Raw genomic sequence first — 25,051 nt, forward strand, 5'->3', positions numbered from 1 at the left:
TTTCAAGTGTCTGTGTTTTGTAGGAGTGTATGATGCCAACTTTTTACATTACACTTTTTTACAACATCTTCAACAATAACTTCAACAAATTCACAATAAGTTATGACAAGTGAACGTGAGAGGCTGTGACAATTTCACCAAGAAGTGGCCTCAAGTTTCAGAAGAATGAACCCAACTCATAGTTTTGATTTTCCCACAAACTCATTTTATTATTTTTTTTGTCCAAACAATGAATAATAGGAACATAAAAAAGATGAAACAGCATAACTCGTATCTCAGCTACATGAAGGCCACAGTTTTGGATCATATTTTGTTGGCTAGTTAAATCACATCATGTTGAGTTGTAAAAGAAACCATTTTGTTTTTATGATACAAAAAGTTTGTTTACAAGTGACAATAATGTCGCTAAAATTATGACATTATTAAAAACATTTCATATTTAGTTTTCGTTGCTGTCCTGAATTTAAGCTTGTATTAGAAAACTTGTCAGTGTCTTTGAGCGTGACAGCAGGATCCAGTCTTGTGTTTAGATTGTCAGTGCAGTGAGGCTACACAGATCACTTCTGACTGACCTGGAATCTGTAAATCATCAACATGTTGATGCTGCATTTGCACTGAATTCATTGTTTTCCTCAGAGTGAACTTTTAAACCTCGTTGTGGCAAAGCTTCAACCATTAACCATGGATCAAACTGAACTGATGTGATGAGCTGATATCATGTTACAGGCACAAGCTGACAGAAACTGCTGTCTCCAGAAAAGAATGAAAAGGTAAATATTATCAGGATTTATAAGGATTTTAAAGTTATAGAAGTTATACAGTGTTGTCCACTCCATGTCACACACTCTAATATGCAGACAACACTGAATCATTCATGATCATTAGTTGTTCCAAATAACATCTGATTATTGTTATTGATAGGAGTGTTGATTCACGATAGAACGAATAACATGTTGATACATATATTGTTAATCCCAAGCTTCCCAACACACACTTTCCTTCACCATATAGTTTTTTATTGTGTTTTTATAGTGTTTCATATTTCAGGAAATAAAAAGGTGCTGTGTTTGCAGTGTGGAAACCAGTGAGGAAGGCACAGCAACACATTCTGCTCAGAGACGCTCCATCAAAGATTAGCTCAGGTTTGTTATTGAGAAATGAGTCACGCTAACATGCTCTGCTCTGATGGTAGACTCACTTTTAAAGGATCCAATCAGTGAAATAATTTCTACCATCTGAGGGGAATCTGGACTGAATCAACCAAATCTCAGCTGGAAGAGGGGCAGAAGTGTCTCTTTATTACTGTTTGAGCTAAGTGAGCTAATCTTTCAGGACACGTCGTTCGAAAACAAAAGCATTCACACAATCAGGCTCTGGATTAGGACGACGTAAAACTCAGGAATCAAGGTGAAGGTCGATAGCCTGTCGGTCAGTTCGAGTTTCCGTGGAAACAACCTGAGAAGACAACCAGACCAAACTGTGAGTGATGTCTTTTCTGCAAACCTGCATCCCGACTGAAACCAACATGTTTGACTCTTGAACGCTCTTCACTCTGTAGTTTGTGATGAGTGTGAAACCTGGTTCCTTCTTCTTCCACTCATTCATGAGCTGTAGTAATCCCATGTCTCCGTCCTTAACAGGCACAATACTGAGGTATAATCAACCAGTTTGATGTGTATAAAAGTGTTTGTGGTGATCCTGAAGCAGGCTGGTACTGATTTCAGGTCACAAAGGTCAACAGTTTTGTTATAGCCTACAAGCACAGACGACCTATATGGCTGTTTTTGACTGAGGACGGGCTTTGGCACTGAAGTGTTGGCACAGCACTCTGACTGCAGATTTATCAACATGTGTGTCCTGCTACCTTCAGATGGCTGCAGGGTTTCATGAACTGATGGAGAAGCCTTTTACAGTCTGAGACTTTTACAGTCTAAAGCAGATTTAGACAACGCACACTGTAAGAATCACTCAATAGATTTACAGATCAGTGTATTCTGCTCTGATGTCTGAGCAGCAGAGTTGTGTCTTACCTAACTAGTCCAGGTCATGGAGATGAAGGCCGGAGCCTCATCTAAATATCTGGACCCAGCAGATCTGCGTTTCCGATCACCTCCATTACAATCCTGGAAGTGAAAGACAGAGAGAGCTAAAGTGCAGCATCCAATCAACATCAAGGGATCACTTAGTTATCAGCTGAAGACTGAGATCAGTTGATTGATTCCAGCCTGGTGTGCTCCTCCTGGTTGGAACGAACGTTTGACATGCCTGTTCAAGAGTGATGCAGCTCATGTCAAACAGTTCAGGACTAGAAGAGTGAACAAACAAAGAGCAAACAGAAAGTCTTTGGTGGAGGTGATGGAAGTTCCGCAGCAGTCTGACACATCTGTAAACTGTTGTTCTAACTGCTTTTCAGAAGGACTTGTGGGGGTTAGGGCCTGTTTTCAGTGATGAGCAGCTGGTTTCATGAGTGTGTGTGTGTGTTTGGGAGGCGTACCGGGGTGCAGGTCTGGTTCAGGCTGGCACACAGGTTGACTTTGCAGTGCACAGAGACCTCAGAAGAGCTCCTAGAGAACTGGAACATGTTGAAGGAGAAGCAGTTGGACGTTCCCTCTCCGTTTCCCATCACATTCACCATCTGATCATCGGGGTTCGCACAGCTGTTGACAAACAGGAAAACACACATCACATCAGAGCACACTTTGTTTTCAGGAATCAAAAAGCACATTGATTAACGAGTCCCTGCTTCTGATTCATTTGGAACAGCAGCGAGCAGCGACCACCTCTGTGAGTCTCACCCGTCTACAATCAGGTTGTATCTCAGACTCTCAGCCTGGTCGGCTGCCCAGCAGGAGTCGGTCACCAGGGCGACCAAACCGTCATCCAGCCCGTCAGTCTCCAGCTGCACCCAGATCTGCTGGTTCAGCTGGACTTCAGTGTTGGAGTCCACAGCTTGTGTGCGTCCAGCGTCGGTGTAGGCCTTCATGGTCAGAGTGTAATTCCAAGTTCCAGATGTGATCTTCTCAATCACAGAGCTGCAGAGAACACACACACACACACACACACACACACACACACACACAGCTCAGCTGTCTTATACTCACAAACCTCTTCACAACAAGCTTCACAACACAAAGTTAACAGCCTCCACTCACCTGTCTTTGATTCTGAAGGTCACAGTGTTGACATCTGGCTGAGTGAAGGAGCAGGAGAAGTCGATGTAGACTTGGTCCTGGCGAGTGATGTTGTCAGAGACGCTGTTGTTGCCTACGATGCTGTTCATGTAGATCAGTTGGCTGTTGTTGGCCTGCAGGGTCACAGAGATTCAGATGTTGTTACGGCACAAATTCATCACAACTCTTTACATTCAGCTGTGCAGTGTGACATTTGTTAGGTGTTGACTGGAGAGAATCAGCTTCATAGATGACCAACATCTCTAGAAACCAAGGAGGTCACAGCTGAAACCAAACCACAGAAAGATCCCAAACCAGAGGAGAGCAGGAGAAGCTCAGCAGAGTGCTGGAAGAGATTTGGCTGCTTGTTGAGAGTAAAGACGTGGTGGAGAACCCACCATGACCTCCGTCCCACAGGTGTTGCTGCTGTTGAAGCTGAAGGTCACCATGTGGTCCAGCTCATCTCTCTGACCCGTGCAGGTGGGGTCATTGAGGTGTAAGGACGTATAGTTGATGCCTTTCTCCTCCAGGAGACACCCGACCAGAGTAACTGAGGCTGAGTTCTCCTCGCAGACCGTCGGGTGAACTGAATGTCCAGCAGGACAGACGAGGGAAACAGGTTCATGACCATGAGAGAGAGGACAGACTGTACAGACATTTACACCATGTGGGACACAACAAGTCAAACCATTCAGTCCTGCTTTGCTGACATTTGTCTTTTCTTTCATTCAGAGCTGCTCTACAGGCAGAAATAAAGGAGGGAACCAAACGACCAGTTTTTATGGTCGTTTGGTTCGTCTGTGCTCCTGATGACAAACATTCAGTCAAACTGAGTGCTGAAGGTCAGTTATCAGCAGCTCCACAATCTGTGTGAAACAACTCTCCCTGTGAGAAAACCCTGCAGCCTCTGAGGATCAGGACTCTGCACAAGTCAGTCGTGTTGTTGTGTCACAGCTGACGTACCCACGGTGTCATTCGATCTGTACGGGAAGGCAAAAATGGCCCGACAGAAGCAGCCGATTCCACCACTGATGGTCTCAGCACAGAACTCATGATCGCTGCAGATCCTTCCCTGACAGAAGGGCTGAGGGGGGGCTGAGAGAGACACAGAGAGACACACATGTAAACTATAATGGTACAAAGTGAAATAATAAAATGGCACTAAAGAAACAGTGTTCAGTACAGACACTGGCTGTTTTTAATGCAGATGACTGATTGATTCTGTCACAAACACACAATGACTGCAACGCCAATTTAATCAATTCTCCACAAACTGCTGTGAAAACTGAAAGTTTCACTCAAAAAATTACAGAGAAAGACTTTTTCCTGTCAGACATTTGTTGTCTTTCGGTATTTCAGTTTGAATGAAAGTAGAACAAGTTCCCATTTGTTTAAATGTGAATTCTGTCATTCAAAGCGACTCGTTGATAAAGCTTCACTCAATTGAACTGAAGTGAGAGAAGTCTTACAGCAGCCGGCCGTTGACCTCCAGCTGTCCAGTGTGTCGTTGCTGCTGCGCAAGCTGCAGCTTCTGGCATAGGCCTCCTGGAACTGACAGTTCAGACCGTCCACCGCAGGGTATTTGCACAAAGTGTCGATGCAGGCGTTTATGTAGGACTCTGGGTCGGTGTGGTTGTGACAGGCGGTGAAGGGCTCCTCCAACAGGAGGTTACAGCTGTTCCACAGATGTGAAGAGACAGAAAGGGAGACAGAAGGATGAAGTCCAGTCAGCGCTGTGTTACGTTCTATAACTGGGAATAAACCTAAACACGGGACAGCTGTTGAAGCTTCATGTCACACAGATTTCTGTTCACACAAAATGTGATTAACTCTGTTCCCCAAATGAGTTCAGGTGTGTTTATCTCCCATCCCTCCTCACATCACATGACATTCAACATGTGATGGAACATGTCATTCAGCACACAGATGGAAGTAGAATACAGAGAGATGTTTCTTCTGCTCACCGTTCAGTCATCATGGTGCAGTTGATGGAACTGTCAGCAGTGTCATTGTACTGCACCTCACAGCTAGAGGGCGACACACAACACAAGGTGAGGACTGTTCCCCTGCTCTGACTTATTCAGATAAACACAAACACACTTTCTGAGTGTTATAGATACACATTAGCTTTGTGTCTTTGTTTCAGTCCACAAGTCAAAAGGCAGAAGAACCTTTCTTCTTTTTCAAGAGGCGTCCAGATCATTTCAAAGTCAAGTCCTGGAAATGCTCATTGTTGTGAGACAACCAAGAAAACACAACATACAGAGTCAACCAAAATATTAAGAGTCCAGACAAGTTAAGATGTGTTCAGGAACTGAATTTCAATATGAGACTACAAAGTACATTGAACCCTGTGATCAACAGCATTCAGTGGGTTGTGATTGAGGTCTCACCTGCTGCCAATGTCCTCAGGAAGTCTCTCATCACTCACAGACGTGGAGTTGGCACACAATCCCCCCAGTTCTGGATCTTGTCCAGCAGGTCCTGGACAGGTTCAGGACAGGATGTGGGTCAGATCAGTGTCACATTCATACTGGGTGAACAGCAGCTCACTAAAGGACAGCTGAGTTTAGTCCTGATGCCCCAGATGAGGGCTGAGCATCACAATTACTAGTCTTATCCTGTGTGGTGAGTGGTAGGATTTCAGTTTCTGTACCTATGAAGATGATCTGTGCAGTGTTCCCGTCAAAGAAGACAGAAGTGGTGGACTCGGGGTGCGACACAACGACTGTGACTCCAGTTTGGTCCACAAAGACCTCCACACCGTTTCCCAGATCAGTCGAGCCGTTGATGGTCAGCACTGTGTTCCCCTCCTGCATCACAGCAGAGAGACAAAGTGGAGGAAACACAGCTTCAAACATCACAAACACACACAAACAGACTGTTTTCACTGCAACAACCACTGAGTTCACCAGAATTCAAACAACTGCTTCTAATGTCACTGAGAAGAAAGATGAGAGCTGACTCAGCAGAGGATGTGACGAGGATTTGGGATCACAGTCCACACTGACACCAGACTGTGGCTGTAGGTAGCTTACCTTAACTATCCCGCCTTGTTCCAGGTGAACATCATCCTGCCCCTGCAGCCGCAGTGTCACGCTGTCCAAAAAGCTCACATCTCTACGACGACGTTCCCGGAAGTTCGCCACCACAGTGAGATTTTGGATTGATGAACCTGTCAGCAGGGTGTACCCACACCGATCCTCCACAGTCTTCAGTTGGTCATTAAAGTCAATGACAGCGGGGCCGGTCACAGTGCAGATGGGGTCAAATTTGCAGCTGATGGAGGCGGAGAGGGACAGAAACAACAAACACCATCAGCAGCTGCTGCTGAGGGCCGCGGCCACCAGGGGGCCCTCAAACAAACAAACTACAGGAGTGAAGTCTTCTGTTCATGTTCATGTCATAATTGAGGCATTTATCTCCTGAATATTTGATATAGTTATGTTTTCAGGTCTGGCTCACATGTCAGCCAACAGCAGTCACTTGAAGGACTCAGCAGTAAAATCAATATTTGGTTCAGTATTCCAGGGAAATGTCTCCCTGTTGTTCTGGAACTTTCTCCAGGATCACACTGCACTGCCATCTGCTTTCAGTGACAACAGTACAGTTTATGAAAACTATTTTGTCAACTTATCATATCTCCATCGACTCAAAATCTTGTCTTGCAGTACGTAAGAATTGGCCACCTGTTGAATTCATATTACACACAAATAGCAGCTAATCACCAAAGTAACCGCTAACTGCTGCCAACTGGAACTGCTGTTAGCTAGTTAGCTCAGTTAGCTGTGCAACTAACAGTCTGGACTGGGAGGTTGGAGCACCTGGGGAGTGTTTGTGTTGTTTACACTGCTAGCACAGCAACTTTAGACCACCAGGAAGAGGAAGGTTTCAAGCCTGGAATGTGGTCAGGCATCAGTCAGCGCACACCTCCAGAGGCCTGAGCTTTACTGTGGGACTAAGTCCTCCTGAGGTACACAGTGGTACTACGAGATGGGATGGACCTAGGCTAGATAGTTAGCATGCTAACTTCAGTAGATATCGCTGAGACACAACACATAGATGTTTCTGCTCCTCTTTTATTTCACAGATATCAGCCTCACTGTTCTCTCATCTCTTTGCTCCTATCAGAGCTGCATTTGAGCTGCGTTGAGTTCCTGCTGATGCAAACCCAACATTTCCTGCTGCTGCTGCTTCACATTAAAAGCTTTCTGCAGTCAAATCTGTTGCTCTCAGTGACGCGTCCCTGAATAAAGATTCCTCATCAAGTTCCTGTATCATCACAGCTCCTTCTCGTCAACATGAAGCACACATACTTACGTGTTGTTGCCATGACAACGCTCCAGAGGGCCACATATGTCGTTGGGCTGAATGGTTGCCACACGATCACAGTATTCAGTGGAGCAGGTGTCTGGGTCAGAACTGACCTCATCATCATAGAAATACAAACCACCTGTGAAGTGAAGAATCAGGTTCAAATGTCAAAGTTCACTTGATAGTTTACAAACTGTCCAATAACAAGAGACAGCAACATATTAATACTACAGTTCAGTTTTTAAGGGAAGATTTATGTAGATTTATGGATCCAGTGGATTTCCCAACCTGACTGTCTGCATGCGCTGATGTCTTTGTAGATCGGGCCTGTGTTTGTCAAATTCACTGAATCTACAGAATCACCGTTGGCCACAAATTCAAACTCCTAGACAGCAACAAACACAACCAATGTTAGGATCACAGAGCAGAGATCATGATTTCAGACATGATTAAAAGAAACTAAACTCAGTAGAAAAATGACTCTGTCTTGTCCGCTTGTTCAACTAAACATGACGTGTTGCCTTATTTTTGTTCAACTGATGGTAAAAAGTAACTGTGTCCAGATTTCTTCAAGTATTTGTAGTTTGATGTTTGTCTTTATTTAGATAGCCAACAGTAGAAAAGAGGGAGGGTCGCTATGCAACAGAGGTCCTGGACTGGACTCAAACTGGGGGTGTTGGGATCACATGGTTGCATGACGCTGTGTGGAGCTTTGATGTGATTCCAGCATCTTGAAATGATTCTGGTATCATACACCATGCTTCTGATGAGTATGAAAATGATGTGAATCATGTGCCGTGGCCTTCACAGTCAACGATCTAAACACCAAATGAGGGAATATCTTTTGGAAGAATGGTGTTCATCCCTCCTGTAGAGTTCCAGAGACTTGTAAAATCAATGGCAACAGCTCACAAAGACACTTTATGTTGGTTTTTCCTTTCATTTGACACTTCATACTCACATGTGGTCCCAGACTGCCTGTTTCTAGTTTCACAGCTGCTTGTGAGCCAAAGCTGCTAATTTTCAAAGAAACCTGTAAAGAGTCAACAGAGGAGTTACTGTCAGTATTAGGAAATTTACTCCAAGAGATTTCAGAAAAGTTCTTGATAATTTGTTCTTTTGAGTGTTTAAACAGTTAAATTTCTATTTATTGAGTCATGACAGTGAACAACACTCACAGGAAATAAACCTGAAAACGCCTTCAACTCCACTGAGCATAGCAGTGAGCTGGAAATATCTGGCAAACTCGGATGCCAATCTGCTTCATTCTCAGACACTTCATCGAAAAAGAAAAAAATTTCGAGTGGAGGCCCAACAATGCAGTCCACACCAATGATGTCGAAACAGGCTGTGAATACTTCATCCGTGGCAGTCACCTGTTAAAAAGACACAACGAGTGAATTCACAAAAGAACTTTTCTACAAAGAGCTCTGGCCAACTTCACTTCACTCAGTGAGTTGTGGAGGTTTCAGTCAGAGCTCTCACTCTTCTGGATGTTACATCAGTTGATGTTCAGACATTCAGTGTCACTGCACTGGACATTAATGAGACACTAGATGGACAAAGACAGATATTCTCAAGCATCAGGCTCCTTCCTACTTACATACAGCGTTGTGAACTGCTCTCCATAATATGTGATGGGACAAGAGGAGATGTTTAATGTTGCAGAACCAAAATACTGCTGCTCAGCACCTGAAGACGATGGAGACACATGAGACGTCAGAACTAGAGTCTGTGAGCTGGTTGGACAACAGGGAAGGATTCAGATGTTGACTTCATGAAGGAATAAAACAGAGTTTGTTTATCAGTCAATCAAAACTTTTCATATCACATCATGAGGTCCCACTTCTTCTTAGAAACAAAGAGGTGTCAGGAACATCTCTCCATATTTGGCAGATTATCAGCACTTAAAGTTTCTGACTGACTTCAAGTCTTTCTGCTCTTTGTCCTCAGACTGTTTGCTAATTTATTATGTTGCTTCTACTGAAGTCCCTCAACTCGTCTTGTGGGTGGAGTTTCAACATGGCTGCCTCGGGCGTGTGTGCTTACCAGGCAGCAGCCCAATGAGAGCAGACAGGAGGAGCAGGGGGCGGAGCATGTTGGAGGAGGCCAATCAGCTGGCAGAGAGCTGGAAGACACACAGTTGGACAGAAAGTCACAGCCACATTCAAAGTTCAAGTCTTTTCCTGACAAACAGGAAATAAAGTCCATGAGCAGGATTCATACTGTACAAATGTGGATTTCCATGACACTTCCATGACTTCTCCCGGTTTTTCCATGACCGCACAAACCCTGCATGTCTGTGATTGGTCTAAATGTTGCAGTATTCAGTCGCTGTGAAAGACATTTTTTCACAGCAGAACACTGACGTCACATCTGAGCTCATTCTCCAGGCTGAAAATTACTATTTTTTCATCATCCATTAATCTGCAACTTTATTTCTCAATTCATTGTTTGGTTTATAAAATGTGAGAAAACTGTGAAAACCAACAATGCAGCTTATTGAAATCTTCAAATTACCTTTAAAAACCCTTTTATCCAAATATTTCTCCAGTTTAGCAGCAACAAATAATTCATATCAATGATGAGAATAAGCTCTTACTCAGACTTGTTGAATGGAGAAGCACAAAAAATGACCTCTTATGATCTAAATGTATCTGAGATCCCTTTTTGTACCTTGAATTAAAAAGTGTTCATACCCAGCTGGCGTGTTTTTGCACACCTCCATTTAAATTTGTAACTCTGATGGAGGCTCAGAATCCTGAAACAATGACTGAATATTGAAATAACACAGTTTGAAGTCAGCCAGCACGTTTTGAACACTCGTGCTGAACAGAGCTGAAACAATTCGACAGTTAATCCATTAATCTGATGGACAAAAAATGAATCTGCAACCGTTCTGATCATCAGTGAATTGTTTCTCGTCCGCCTTGAAAATGTGAGCGTGCAGCTTTTCTTTCACGTCATGTCAATTGAACATCTTTGGGTTTTGAACAGTCGTCAAACTGTTTGACTAAACGAGTTGTTTCAGGACAGCACCTCAGGCTTTAGGACATTTTGCTGGACGATTGTTTTTGTATTTTCTGAGATTTTTCTTTTTCAAATGATCAGCTGTCGATTTGGAAATGAATGGATCGTGAAGATAATCGATGATCTACATCAAGCTGTGACCGTAATACTGACGTTCTCCTCGGTTGTCTGCGCCGCGCTCACCTGCACGACTTCCTAGATTTTCTGTAATAACGCTGTAATAACTGCCGACACAGTGACTGACTATCAGTCTGGCACAAAACACACTTTGTTTTACTCCAGAAGCCGTTTTTAACTCACACTGTCAATAGTGACGTGTTGATGTGAACTAAGATGTGTTCAGATGTGAATATCAGTGGAGAGAAGAAGAGACAGACGAGGAGGGTGCAGGTTGTCTTACCCTCTGGAGGTCAGATGGAGGATGAGGAAGATGAAGGTCTCTGATGATGCTGATTTGTCTGGTGCTCTCTCTGTGTGGAAGATGCTGCTCTCTCTCTCACTCCCTCTCTTTTTATGTGCATCCTCACTGCTGTTAACACCCAGGAGGGCAGAGGAGGTGTGGCGGAGGTGGAGCGATACCTGTGGTGAAATGACGACACCTGTCGTGAACCCTCCTTTAATTTGTGTTCTGCACCTTTTTCACACAGGTCAGCAGGAAACTAGTGAAGAAGATGAGGACACATGAAATAATAATAAAGTCATGGACTTCATAGAAAATGTTAAATATGAATTAGTAATCGTCACTTAGCGTTTTCATTTAGTAATGACGCCTTCATTGATGCTCATCTGATGTTTTTCCATTGCTTGTGGTTTTAAAGTCACTTTGTGTAGGATTTTTATGTGTTGAGAGCATCTTTCAAATTATTCCTGTGAAGTTTTGGATTGTAGGAAAATGGTTCTCAGTGAAAGTTGGGATGTGTAGGGCTTTCAGTCCACTCATTTCGGTGCCCCCATGTCAGATCTATGGACCCCCGTGTCTTTTACTGTCAGCAATGTCAGAAAGTTGAAAGTCCTTCACACAGGCAGTTTGAATAAGAATAAATCTCAAACTATCTGTTCTTCGTCTGAAAGAAAAAACCCTGAAAGTCAGTGCCTGTGTCTGACTGAAAACTATAACAGAAATCAGATATCCAGGCTGACATTAACAGCCATGTCGAGACAGTGATAGTCAGATTCTTACCACCTCAACAGTGCAGCTAGAATGAATGGAATTCATGTCCATACTAGATTTAGATAAAGCAGTCCATTGACATTCATTGTGGCCTTTTCTGAGGTGCGTGTGAAGAAGCTGCAGACAAAGCAGGTGGTCTGTACATCCACAAAGACCTCAATGGATCGGCTCTAGATACAATTCAACTCATGTTAAAACAGCCCAAATCCTGTCCACCTGCACATCGCAATGCACGTGGGTGGAAAACTGCCCAAACACTGTCAGCACATCAGATGGGAGTGTTCCTCTTCATAGTCAAACAGTCTGTGACTGCGTGAGATGGTGACCTACACTGAGCTAATTAACTATGACAGGTAGCTCATAAACGATGAACACAATGTCCCTGTCTGAAGGTGTGGGTGTGCATTCAGGTATGAAGGTATGATAAAAACAATGTATTAATTGTCGTGCACGTAAACAAAGTCAGAGCAGATGTCTGCTGTGGAATGTAGCTCATCCCAAAATAGACTGATGGGTTCTTTGATCAGAGTTTTAAACTGATGAGTCCTTAGATGCAGGTGTCTGAGTTCTACATAAGGGTACATTATGGAAAAGGTAGACTCAGGTAGAGTTTTATTTAAATGGCACCAAATCACAACAGAAGCTGTCTGAGGACACTTTCCACTTGGAGCTGGTTCAGACCAAACTCCTTATCTACAGATCCAACAATTCCCTAAAAAAGCAAGTACTTGGCAACAGTGGCGAGAACAAACTTCCTTTTAACAGGCAGAAATCTCAAGTCGAACCAGGTTCTGGGTGGGCGGCCATCGCCTTGACCTGTTGAGTTCGAGAAAGAGAGAGAAGGCAAGAGAGGGAGGGGTTGGGGCTGGACAGAAATTCAATCACAGTAACAGTGAACGCTGTAATAGTAGACTTTTAACAATATGTCGTTCATACAGCATAATATTGTATTTATGTATCTGATACATGTATGTATTAGTAGCAGATAGTTCAATTACAGACAACACTATGGATCTAATAATAATTGAAGTATGGTTAATAGTAATAGGAGTTGCAGTGCATGTCAGGCAGGACCATGGCAGGAGATGTAGCTATAATCCATAATCCAGGTTCATCCTCTCTCCATGGGAACCTGCGAGATGAGAAAAAACAAAAACTCCAGGGAAGAAGCCAAGTCAGTAACATGCCTTGGTAGGACATGAATGCATACAGATGGAGAGGGAGAGGAGAATAGGGAAGATTGGAAGCCTATAGCAGCATAGCTAGGGGCTGGTCCAAGCCAAGCTTGAGCCAGCCCTCACAGCAAGCTTCATCAAAAAAGAAAGTTTTGAGCCTCCTCTTAAATGTGGAGAGGGTGTCTGCCTCCTGGACTGAGACCGGAATGTGGTTCCACAGGAGAGGAACTTGATATCTACAGGCTCTGGCTCCCAGTCTGCTTTTAGAGAATTGAGGAACCATAAGTGAGCCTGCGTTCTGGGGACGCTGTATTTGAGTGGGGCAATCAGGTACAATGATCTCTTTAGATGAGACAGTGGGTGACCATTTAGGGCTTTGTCGGTCAGGAAAATACCATGACTTTAGTTTTGTCTGAATTTAGTTACAGAAAGTTATAGGTCATCCAGTTCTTTATGTCTTTTAGACGCTTGGAATTTTGTCAACTGATTGAGTTCATGTGGCTTAATTGATAAATATAGCTGGGTATCATCTGCATACCAATGAAAATTTATGAAGTGATAATGTTATACAGAGGAAGCATATATAGGGTGAACAGAACCCAAGCACAGAACTCCATGACAGGCTATGCCATGCACAAACAGATTGTTGTGAAAAGTTGGATTTAAACCACTTCGTGCTATTACCTCAATGTCAATGAAGTTCACGTCTCTGTAGTAGGATGCCATGGTCAATGGTCAATGATGTCGACTGCACGAAAATCTAAGATCAGAAAAGTCCTTTGTATGATGCGATTAGAAGATCATTCTTAACTTACAGTGCTGTCTCTGTGCTGTGATGCACTCTAAATCCTGACTCAGGAAGACAAAACAGCAGACCTGACAATGTCCATCATCTGAATATCTCATCATCTATCATCATCACATTGTATCAATCACCAAGGTCTTCATCTGTGTTTTTGCAGGAATTCTCAGAGCTGATCACTTTTGGTGTCACCAGATATGAGATTAATCCTGAATGGACACCTGAATATTCACATCAACAAAAAGAATCACTCTAAAGCTGTGGAGCCTGTGGATTCACTGGACAGCTTTGAACTTGCACAACACGTAAATAAAGCCACTCATCTGCACGGTCACATTCTGGACGTGGTGATAACAACAAGGTTGCACACCGACAACGATTCAGTATTAGAATGACCCATTCTGACCATCACCGTGTGATGCCAAACTAATCCTAGGTCAGTTCATTACGAGATCATTTGAGTCACACAGCTATGGCTGCCCTTTAAATGCACATTTCAGCAACACCATGTCATCTGCTTTAAATACACTTGCTCCACTGAAAAAAGGTCGATTGACAGAATCTCCCCATTGTTCAACAATAACAGTGTTAATGAGAGGGAGAGAATCTGCTGAGCACTGGGCTCACAGTTCACTGGAATATATACAAAGAAGCCATGACTGTCTATAACAGGAATGTCAGACTGATTCCATAAAGGGCCGCGTGTCTGCAGGTTTTCGTTCAAACCAAGGAGGAGCACACCAGGCTGGAATCAATTAATCAGCTGATCTCAGTCTTCAGCTGATAACTAAGTGATCCCTTGATGTTGATTGGTTGACCTGGTGTGCTCCTCCTTGGGTGGAACGAAAACCTGCGGCCACTCGGCCCTTTATGGAAAGAGTTTGTCATGCCTGGTCGATAACAATGCAATACGTCTGGAGAGAAAAGATTACTTTTCCAAGATTATTACAGAGAATGCTGGGAATTACATGTTTCTCATGTGCAAATCAAATGGCAAAATTGTATTTCATGGCAACAGTATTCTGATACTATTGTGTATAATGTGCATATAAAGCAGGTGTGACTGTGTTTCAAGTCCTGTCCTGAACATTGGATGAAAGCCAGCAGATACTTTTAGTGGAATGTAACTGCACAAGATGTTCTTGGAAATGTTCCTATATATTTGTTGACTAGTGAGTTTCCACCACCGGGTTTGAGTGCTGTGACAGTGCTGAGTTCAATAGAGTCATGTATGCAGTCATTTTGCAATGGTTGTGGCATTATGATCTTTTTTTTAAATAAGGCACAAAGACAGAACAACATATAGAAGACAAGAACAGTACAGTACAGGCAACAATGACAATAAAAGCAACAAAAACAGTAAAAACAAGCAACACAGCAAAACAATAAAAAGCAATAAAAAACACTCAGCAGATAAAATCAGATAAGATCAGTCTGGATAACTACTGGATAAGCAGTAGTTTAAAAGATGATTGTGAGGACGACTCACACATTATTTCTCATGATGTAATCAGACATTATGCATCGCTCTGTAGATCTCTGACGATGGTCAGCATCACTGCCTGTGAATATTCTCATTATATCACTCTATTGTGAGGCAAAACGATCCCCCCATTAAGGCGGGGTGGGATGCAACCCTTGGATGTCAACGACAGTCGTTTGCCTCGTTAGTGTCCCATTGTTGTCATTGGGAGGCTCCTGGAGCCATGTGTGAATGGCTTTGTTGTTTATCCTCAGAGGCTAAATCTTTGAATCTTTTTGGGAGAGATGAAAGGACAGCATTGTATGTGGGAGATAGGTGGTGTCTCAGACCTCCCCCTCTGTTCAGAGATGATTTTTCAACCTTGACATAGATGGCTTCTCGTACTCCTCTTTCAAACCATCTGTCTTCTCTGTCCAGAATATGCACACTAACGAGGCAAATGACTGTCGTTGACATCCAAGGGTTGCATCCCACCCCGCCTTAATGGGGGGATCGTTTGCCTCACAATAGAGTGATACCATTCTTGGTTTTGGGGGTTTGGCCTCACTCAGGGGACAAATACTTGAACCTAACACCATTGCATTGGACTAGAGCTGTCCTATCTAGTCTGGTTGCGTACGAACTGATGAAGCCTGCTCGGATGAGAGGCGAAACGTCTTCTAAGACAAACTGACGAGGTCCAGTTGCGAACGATTGAATGCCCTAAAGCGGTCAGCATCACTGTGTTGATCCCTGCGAACCTAAAACCAAACATGGTGAAGCTGCTTTTTGGTGCCATGCTACACTGACTTTGGACAAACTGCCAGAGAATCTGACATCTGTGTCACACCTAGACAACAATAGCATGACAGGTAGCTGATCAACAACTTTGACAACGTTCCTGGCTGAGGGTGTGAATATAAAGTGCCATCTTGTGATGAATGATTGTTTTATAAAGTGATAATTGCACCGTTCGATGAGAGCCAGCACATCTTTAGTGGAATATGGCTTCACAAGAAGTACTTGGAAATGTTCCTATAACTTTGTTGACTGAAGAGTTTCCTCCTCCAGCTCTGAGAGCTCTGACAGAACTCAGCCTGTGAGTTTAGATAATCATGTATGGAGTGATTACACAACGGTTGAGGCTTTATGAAAGTTTTCTTTTTTAAGTCAAAAACAAACCACTGAGAATTCTGGTGTACGCTGTTGTAGCCGATGCCACCATATTACTCTGCTATGCTTTACTGCTACTAATCTAACCACGATGTTGCTTTGCTTCAGACGGTATTGCACTGCTAGCTTAGGTGGAGCACTAGCTTTAGGTGCTGCATTTGCCTGTAATGTTGCATATTGAGTCTAATTGGTCTGGCTTCGTTTTTGTTTTATTGTGTTCTTATTTTTAGTTTGTACACATTTAATTGTTTGTTCTCTTTAAGTTCCTCTATTTATCTAGGCTTAATCTGTCATTGTGAGGCTATCACACTTGAATTTCTCCTCTGGTGAATCCATAAAGGCTTTCCTCACCTTGTCTTGCAGTAATTATGTCTTTTCTTCAAAACACCTACAATCAGAAGTTTGTACTGCAGCTCATTTGTGGCTCTTTGTTGCGATCAGCTGGCCTGGATAAAGTGTAGGTTTGTTAGCCTGTCTCTCACTCCACCAACAGTCTGTTGAGTCTGAGAGGCTGACTCACAGTGGCTGGTGGTAGGAGACGGGACTAGAGTTCGGGATTCACCTGTGAGAGGGGGGATAAAAACTCCACGAGACACATCTGCTGGCCCTCACTGTGCTGTTCAGTGTCACAGGTGAACTGAAACTTTACTGATCTGAAGTCTTCATTTGTTAACCTGCACTAAGGTTTATGATAACAGTAGTTTAAATGATGATTGTGAGGACGACTCACACATTATTTCTCATGATGTAATCAGACAATATGCATCGCTCTGAGATCTCTGACGATGGTCAGCATCACTGTGTTGATCGCTGCGAAACTAAAACCAAATTCTGGCATCAGCGTCACACCTACACAAGATTAGCATGACAGGTAGCTGATCAACAACTTTGACAACGTTCCTGGCTGAGGGTGTGAATGTAAAGTGCCATCTTGTGATGAATGATTGTTTTATAGAGTGATAATTGCACCGTTTGATGAGAGCCAGCACACAGGCCAATCTTTAGTGGAATGTAGCTTCACAAGAAGTACTTGGAATTGTTCCTATAACTTTGTGGACTGAAGAGTTTCCTCCTCCTTTTATTACACTTTTATTTTGTTTGGCACTGTTTTTTTTTTTTTTTTTTCATTTTATGGATCCGGGTCGGGGGACGTCTTTTGGATTCAGCCACAGCTTCCTGCGTCCCACACACACACGAAGAACAAGCCTGTTGTCCCTGCGGTGATACGGAGGAAAAGGAGAGGCTGCAGAGGTGGACGAAAGAAGCAGAGGACTTCTATTCCCTCTGTCATCATGGGAAACGTCCACTCCATCTCCAACAAGACGGAGGAGTGCGGCGGAGAGCGGTAAGCAGAAAGGAGGGGGGCTGGCGGTGTATGGGGATGAGCGCTGGTGCGAACCGGTGAACGTGCACGTGAAGGAACAGCTGTGCACACGGGACCCGGAGCTGCTTGTTGTGGCCATGCGGCCGTACTATCTACCGAGGGAGTTTTCGCACGTGATTGTGTTTTGCGTGTACATTCCTCCTTCGGCGGAGGCTTCGGCTGCGTGCGAGCGGCTCCACTGCGCTGTCAGCCAGCTCCAGATGCGCCACCCCCGCGCCCTGCTGCTGATCAGTGGGGACTTCAATCACGCTTCTCTCTCCGCCTCTCTCCCAACATTCAAACAGTTTGTTAAGTGTCATACGAGGGACAATAAGACACTGGACCTGCTGTATGCAAATGTATAGGACGCTTATACCTCCGCCCCCCTCCCCCACCTTGGGCGGTCTGATCACAACCTCTGCTCCCCCAATACGCACCCAGCTGGTGCGAAAGGAACCTGCACAGAAGAGGACTGTGAAAGTGTGGACTGAGGAGGATAATGAGAGACTGAGGGACTGTTTCCAGACCACAGACTGGAGCATGCTCTGCAGCTCTTATGGAGATGACATCGACGGCCTCACACACTGCATCACGGACTACATAAACTTCTGTGTGGATAGCACCGTGCCACCCCTGGATCACCCCTGAGCTCAAAGCCATCCTGAACCAGAAGAAAAGGGCTTTTAACTCAGGGGACAGAGAGGAACAGAAGACAGTCCAACACAAGCTACAATGGAGGATCAGGTCAAGAAGGATTATGGGAAGAAACTGGAGGAGAAGCTGGCCCAGAACAATGCATGAGAAGAGTGGAGAGGACTGAAGAACATCTCTGGATTTGGACAGGGTGCCAGAGGGACAGCTGAAGGAGACCAGCGCTGGGCAGATGAATTAAACTGTTACCTCAACAGATTTGATTCTCTCCCCACCCCCTCGGCCACCCTTCCTCCTCCCCCCTCTTCACACGTCTCCAGCCCAGAAGCCATCGTGGGCTGTGTGTGAGAGGGAACGAGCTGGAGTACCGGTCAGTCATTATGGACTTTGTGGACTGGTGTGAGCGCAACCACCCGTGCTTGAACACCAGTAAAACAAAGGAGATGGTGGTTGACTTCAGGAGGAGGACACTACCACACTCACCAGTGAACATCCAGGGGGGAGGACATTGAGACAGTGGATAGTTTCAAGTACCTGTTTACCTTAACAATAAACTGGACTGGTCCCACAACACAGACGCCCTGTACAAGAGGGGCCAGAGTCGCCTCCACCTCCTGAGGAGACTGAAGTCCTTCGGAGTGTGTGGACCCCTGCTCAGGACTCTATATGACTCTGTGGTAGCCTCTGCTATCCTCCATGCTGTCGTCTGCTGGGCCCCAGGCAGCACAGAGTGGGACAGGAAGAGACTGCACAAGCTGGTCAGGAGGGCCAGCTCTGTCCTGGGCTGCCCACTGAACTCTGTGGAGGAGGTGGTTGAGAGGAGGCTGTTGGCCAAGCTCACAGCCATCATGGACAACAGCTCTCACCCACTGCACCGGACTGTAGAGGAGCTGAGCAGCTCCTTCAGTGGCCGACTGAGTCTCCCTCAGTGCAGGAAGGAGCGCTACCGCAGGTCCTTCATTCCCACCAACCTCTGTTATTCTCTGATTACTAACATCCAAACATCCAAATCCACTACTGCTGGACAAAAGACACTTTAAACTCTTACAGTTGTAATTGTTTTGCTCCATTGTTACTTATTTGCACCTTGTTCTTCATTATTGTCCTTATTTTGCACCTTATTGTTCCTATTGTTCTTATTTGCACGTCCATTTGCTGTTTGCACCCCCCCCCCCCCCCCCCCCTATGGGTTCTGAAGAGCTTCTGTAAGAGTGAATTTCTCCATTGTGCGCTCAATAAAGTCTAATCTAATCTGATCTCCAGATCTGAGAGCTCTGACAGAACTCACCCTGTGAATTTAGATAATTGTGTATCGAGAACGGTTGAGGCTTTTTGAACATTTACTTTTTTTAAGTGAAAACCACAAAACACTGACAGAATAACATAAAGCAGACAAGAACAGGAAGAACAGTAAATTCAGTACATCTGAATTTCACTGGGAATTACAGAACAGGGCTATGTTGCCTGTCGTGTGTTGTGTTGGTTTGACTGTAGTCAGCTTGTGCGACCAGCAGGACCAACATCTCCATCACTGGAGAGACAAATGAAGAGAGCTGTCTATCAAATAGAGTGCACAGATATTTGTCTGCTGGCTAAACAGACCAATGAGTAATAGAGTGACCCTTCCTGTTTGAATGATTTCTGCTGTTGGTGCAGCAGCAGGTTTGAACTGTAGATCTACAAATAGCTCTGTGAGGCAGAACTGCTGCAGTGGAAATAATACTCTCACTGGTTTGATCACAATAACTGTGCGTGCTAAAGAAAAAAGCTAGGAGATCAACCTTCAACATTTGCACCAAACTGGATACAGATTTAGTGTCTTGCTCAAGGACAGCTGGACAGACCACAGGACTATAGATTGTTTGAGTAGGGGAGATGAGCCTGTGATCTCTGTATTGAAGTCTGGCCACAATTGATCTTCCACACGGATCTCGCAGCGCTTCTTCATTCCTCGAGCACTCTGCTACCAGGAACCTGAACTGCTACAAATACTGCGAACCCCGTCTGTGACTCAACCTTCCAGCCACGTTTCCCACATGGTCAGGAAAGTCAAACATGTTCATTAGTTCTGTAATGAACCCCTCAAACGTAAGGCTTAATGTGCCCCCATCCACACCAGTGCTTGCCCTCTTAGCAGCCCTAATTCAAAGCGGATTTTAGAGATTTCAGATGGAAAGGTAGTTTCTGACTGAACATCATGCTGAATTGGAGGAGAAAACCACGACATTTACCTAATTCTCCAGAAAATGGCTCCAGGTCAGTAGCGTGCCTTGCCTTCAGTCAGAGAATCCCACTGTCCCTCCAGACCTGTGGCTGTGGTCCTGGACTGGGGAGCTGCACAGAGGGCTGCATGCTCAGTGGATGAGGGGTTAGGGCAGAAAAAGTGAGAATTAAACTGCTTCCACATGGCTTGTAACTACACATGAAGCAATTCCAAAAAAGTCGTTCATGTTGTCCTAACAGTTATTACCACGCAGGCAGACAGACGTTTGCCTGCGTGGAAGAAACACCGCCTCTTACATCCTGGGACAGCATGTGAGTTTTGATTGCTTGATTGAGTGCAGCTGTGCTCAGGAGGAGAGGAGGCTGGACCCAACCTGCCTGCGCTGACAGACTCAGACATGACGGACAGGGGACGAAAAGTGAGGACAACACAGGGACACAATGGGGAAAAGGAGGGGAGACTGCAGATCTCCACAACTGACATGGTACAGGCGGTTGATACGCTGATCGAGGCGAAGACTAAACTGGAGGAAATGGAGTCAAAAAACAACTTGAGCAAGTTGAGGAAGAGGAGGAGAACCAGGGGAAGCTTCAGGAAGAGGAAACAGAGAGAGAAAAAAGATTTGACAAACCTGAAGATTTACTCTGCAAAATGGAAAAGCTGTTACAGGATCAGTGGAAACTGGACCAGACAAAGAAATATTGTGAGCAACAGATGCTGAATGTAGAGAAAACAGCCCACAGAGACTTATTTTACTGGAACAACCAGGCTGAGGGGTGTTTGGATCTGCTTGGATCAGACAAACAAACAGAAAAGACAAAGCGATCAGAGCAGATCAAAGTTACCAAAGTCCAACAGGTGAACAGGTAAAGTTCACAAACCTTTCAAATGTGCTTGGTTACTTTCCACCACTGACGTCAGTTCATTCTCTCAAATCCTCGGGGTCATGTGACTAAAGCAACATTCAACGACCTGAACAGGTTGTTTCAGGCTGGTTTCTGAATTTCAGCTCAGCAGTGTCAGTGTTTTCCCTCCAATCTGATTCTTCTTGACACATCAAATTCTGTGTTCTGTGTTAGCTCGACATCTGAATAAAAAAACAACAAAAACATGTCGAGTTCCTCAGCAGTCCAGCAGGTGGCACTCTCAGCTCAGGACAAAACACAGGATGAAGTGTGATGAGTTCCACTGATACAGTAACAGAACAACACCAGCATAATGTCAAACTCTAACTGAGAACACCGTTTACAGAGGCAGTCCTTGCTTTCTTTCTCCACACCAGACACATCTCCATGTAGGAACTGGTTGGGCTGCTTGTTCAAAATACTTGGGACAATTTGATAAATGTGTAGTTCAAGCAGACACACACACACAAACAGACGAAGACACACACATACGCACACAAAGACAGATGCACACACACAGACACACAAAATGCTCAGAATTTTTCCCCCTAGAGTGGATGACATCATCAGTTAGAGTGAAAGAGCCAGTGAGAAATCGCCTGAAATTTTTTTCAAAAATTGCCGTAAAATCCAAGTTTCAAGTTTCCAATACTCCATGCTCCATGTAAGGTGTGCTCAAATTCAAATGCTCAGCTCATTACTGGGCTCTGCTGAGGCCTGATAACGAGCCATTCATTTGAATCAGGTGTGCTGGAGCAGGGATACATCTAAAACATGCAGGGCAGTGGTACTCCAGGACCAGGCTTGAGAAACAGCAGGATGGATAACACCAGCAGCCCCGTTGTGCCACTGTCAAAATTTCGGCGGCGCCGGAATTGTCTAGTTATTTTCTTCCTCCTCCAAAATTTCGTCCCCTAACTCCTACAGCTTGAAGATTCGGAGGACAAATTATATATCAAAACGTGCGGTTTGATCGGGATCGGTGTGTTATTACTTTTCTCTATGAAATACGCATTTTCAATTGGAATGAATGGGACGGGCGAAAAAAAAAAGATTGGAATTGGAGTTTTGCAAACGTCTATAGCTCAGGCATACATTCACAGAGAGACTTCATTTAAACTTTAAACTGTAGACACCAGTCTGGTGTATTGGTGTATTCATCCACATTTTGATTGGTCCTATAGTTTTTGATCAGTCACTGTTTAATGACAATGATCATTTTTCGTGAAATTTTGAGATTATAATGGGTGTGTATTGCACGGAATGTTCGTGCTAGAGTGGGTGACATCACCAGCTAGAGTGGGAGAGAGTCTAAAAATTCTCTGAAAATGTTCTCTTTCTCTCGTCCCTACGGCCACAAATTACACTCTACACGCATGATTTAATAGACTTTTGTAGACAAACTTTTCTTCTTTCATCTGATGTCCCCAAAAAAGCAGAGAGACTTACTGAATTTAAATAGTGAGACTTTTTGTGCAGCCAGCTCCCTCCTGCTCTCCATTAACTCTAATGTTAAAATTCAGAGCTGTTTTTGGAGAAAAGCAGAAATGCCTCCTGTCTTTAGATCGCCATAAAAAGAAAAGTTGTTGTCCAAGGAAAAAATTTCTCACACATTGCTACTCAGGAAGGTCTTTTGAGTCTGATGATCTATAGTACACTCTGATAGGAGGTACGGTTCTCTCATAGATGGCTGCAGTTCAGGAGGTGCGCCGAACCCAAATCTCACCCCAAACCGCCTGTTTCTAACAACCTCAAGTTGTCATGGCAACCTCTGAGCTGAAGCCAGAGACCAATTCATTAATCAGGGGCAGAATAACTCTGATATCTGCTGTTAATACTGCTGAGCCCTGTCTGTCATACACATGTCCAGACACACACACACACACACACACACACACACACACACACACTTAGTGTGTGTTATAGATACACACACATACAGTTATAGATACACACACACACCAGTGTGCACATTCCTCCCCCCACACACAACAGAGGTAATTTTATGTGATTACACACACACACACACACATACACACAGACACATGCACGCATATACAGGTTACTTGATTACAGAGATACACACACACAGAAGACTTAATGTGATTACAGCTCCTCAATCATTGCTCAGTGAAAGATGATCATGTGTATGTTGACAGAGATGGTAGCCAGAGGGAATTTTCGAGTTAAAAATACCACAATGCACCATCAGATTCACAAAGGACATATTTCTGCATAAGGTACTTTATATACTGCTGACATATTACAGCCCCTGGAGGGTCACAACAACACATCTAAAATACGAGGGGGTTGTGTGTTCTCCACTGAATTAAGACAACAGGTTAACAAGCATATAAAGATCATGAAATATAAATATCGACAGACCAGGCAGCAGAGTCTGGTTTTACACAAAAACAGGATTTGGTTCAATGGGAGATTTGCAGATCAGAGCGTGTGAATCGGTCAGTCTGTCACAAGTAGGATCTGATTTGGGAAATATTTTGGAAAATTTGGCTTTCATGAAATGGACACAATATAAATTCTTATCAGTGCATGAGCAGATTTTTAGTTCAGGCTACCAGTACATAGAAAAGTCCCTTTGAAACCTACTGTAGAAATGTTTTCATGATACATACTGTATGAAACATACTAATTTCAGCTGTCTGTGTTTTGTAGGAGTGTATGATGCCAACTTTTTACATTACACTTTTTTACAACATCTTCAACATTAACTTAAACAACAACAAATTCACAATAAGTTATGACAAGTGAACGTGAGAGGCTGTGACAATTTCACCAAGAAGTGGCCTCAAGTTTCAGAAGAATGAACCCAACTCATAGTTTTGATTTTCCCACAAACTCATTTTATTATTTTTTTTGTCCAAACAATGAATAATAGGAACATAAAAAAGATGAAACAGCATAACTCGTATCTCAGCTACATGAAGGCCACAGTTTTGGATCATATTTTGTTGGCTAGTTAAATCACATCATGTTGAGTTGTAAAAGAAACCATTTTGTTTTTATGATTCAAAAAGTTTATGTTTACAAGTGATAATAATGTCGCTAAAATTATGACATTATTAAAAACATTTCATATTTAGTTTTCGTTGCTGTCCTGAATTTAAGCTTGTATTAGAAAACTTGTCAGTGTCTTTGAGCGTGACAGCAGGATCCAGTCTTGTGTTTAGATTGTCAGTGCAGTGAGGCTACACAGATCAGTTCTGACTGACCTGGAATCTGTAAATCATCAACATGTTGATGCTGCATTTGCACTGAATTCATTGTTTTCCTCAGAGTGAACTTCTAAACCTCGTTGTGGCAAAGCTTCAACCATCAACCATGGATCAAACTGAACTGATGTGATGAGCTGATATCATGTTACAGGCACAAGCTGACAGAAACTGCTGTCTCCAGAAAAGAATGAAAAGGTAAATATTATCAGGATTTATAAGGATTTTAAAGTTATACAGTGTTGTCCACTCCATGTCACACACTCTAATATGCAGACAACACTTAATCATTCATAATCATTAGTTGTTCCAAATAACATCTGATTATTGTTATTGATCTATTGATTATTGTTGATTCACGGTAGAACAAATAACATG

At 43.7% G+C, this 25,051-nt stretch overlaps 1 protein-coding gene across 1 annotated transcript; it reads right to left on the reverse strand.

The window, feature by feature from the left end:
* Positions 1-297: 297 nt before the first annotated feature.
* On the reverse strand, positions 298-9,594 carry LOC121626327. Its single transcript, XM_041964778.1, has 18 exons — positions 9,534-9,594; positions 9,088-9,176; positions 8,663-8,860; positions 8,446-8,517; positions 7,773-7,869; positions 7,491-7,623; positions 6,209-6,449; positions 5,827-5,983; positions 5,564-5,654; positions 5,135-5,197; positions 4,640-4,845; positions 4,134-4,265; positions 3,569-3,756; positions 3,153-3,304; positions 2,796-3,032; positions 2,495-2,657; positions 2,031-2,123; positions 298-1,455 (listed from the first exon to the last, which is right to left on the reverse strand). Exons 1-17 carry the CDS (start codon positions 9,580-9,582, stop codon positions 2,031-2,033), a joined length of 2,361 nt encoding a protein of 786 aa, XP_041820712.1. The 5' UTR covers positions 9,583-9,594; the 3' UTR covers positions 298-1,455.
* Between the last annotated feature and the right edge of the window lie 15,457 nt (positions 9,595-25,051).

Source organism: Chelmon rostratus, chromosome 23, assembly GCF_017976325.1.
Source record: "Chelmon rostratus isolate fCheRos1 chromosome 23, fCheRos1.pri, whole genome shotgun sequence".
Lineage (NCBI taxonomy): Eukaryota > Metazoa > Chordata > Actinopteri > Chaetodontiformes > Chaetodontidae > Chelmon > Chelmon rostratus.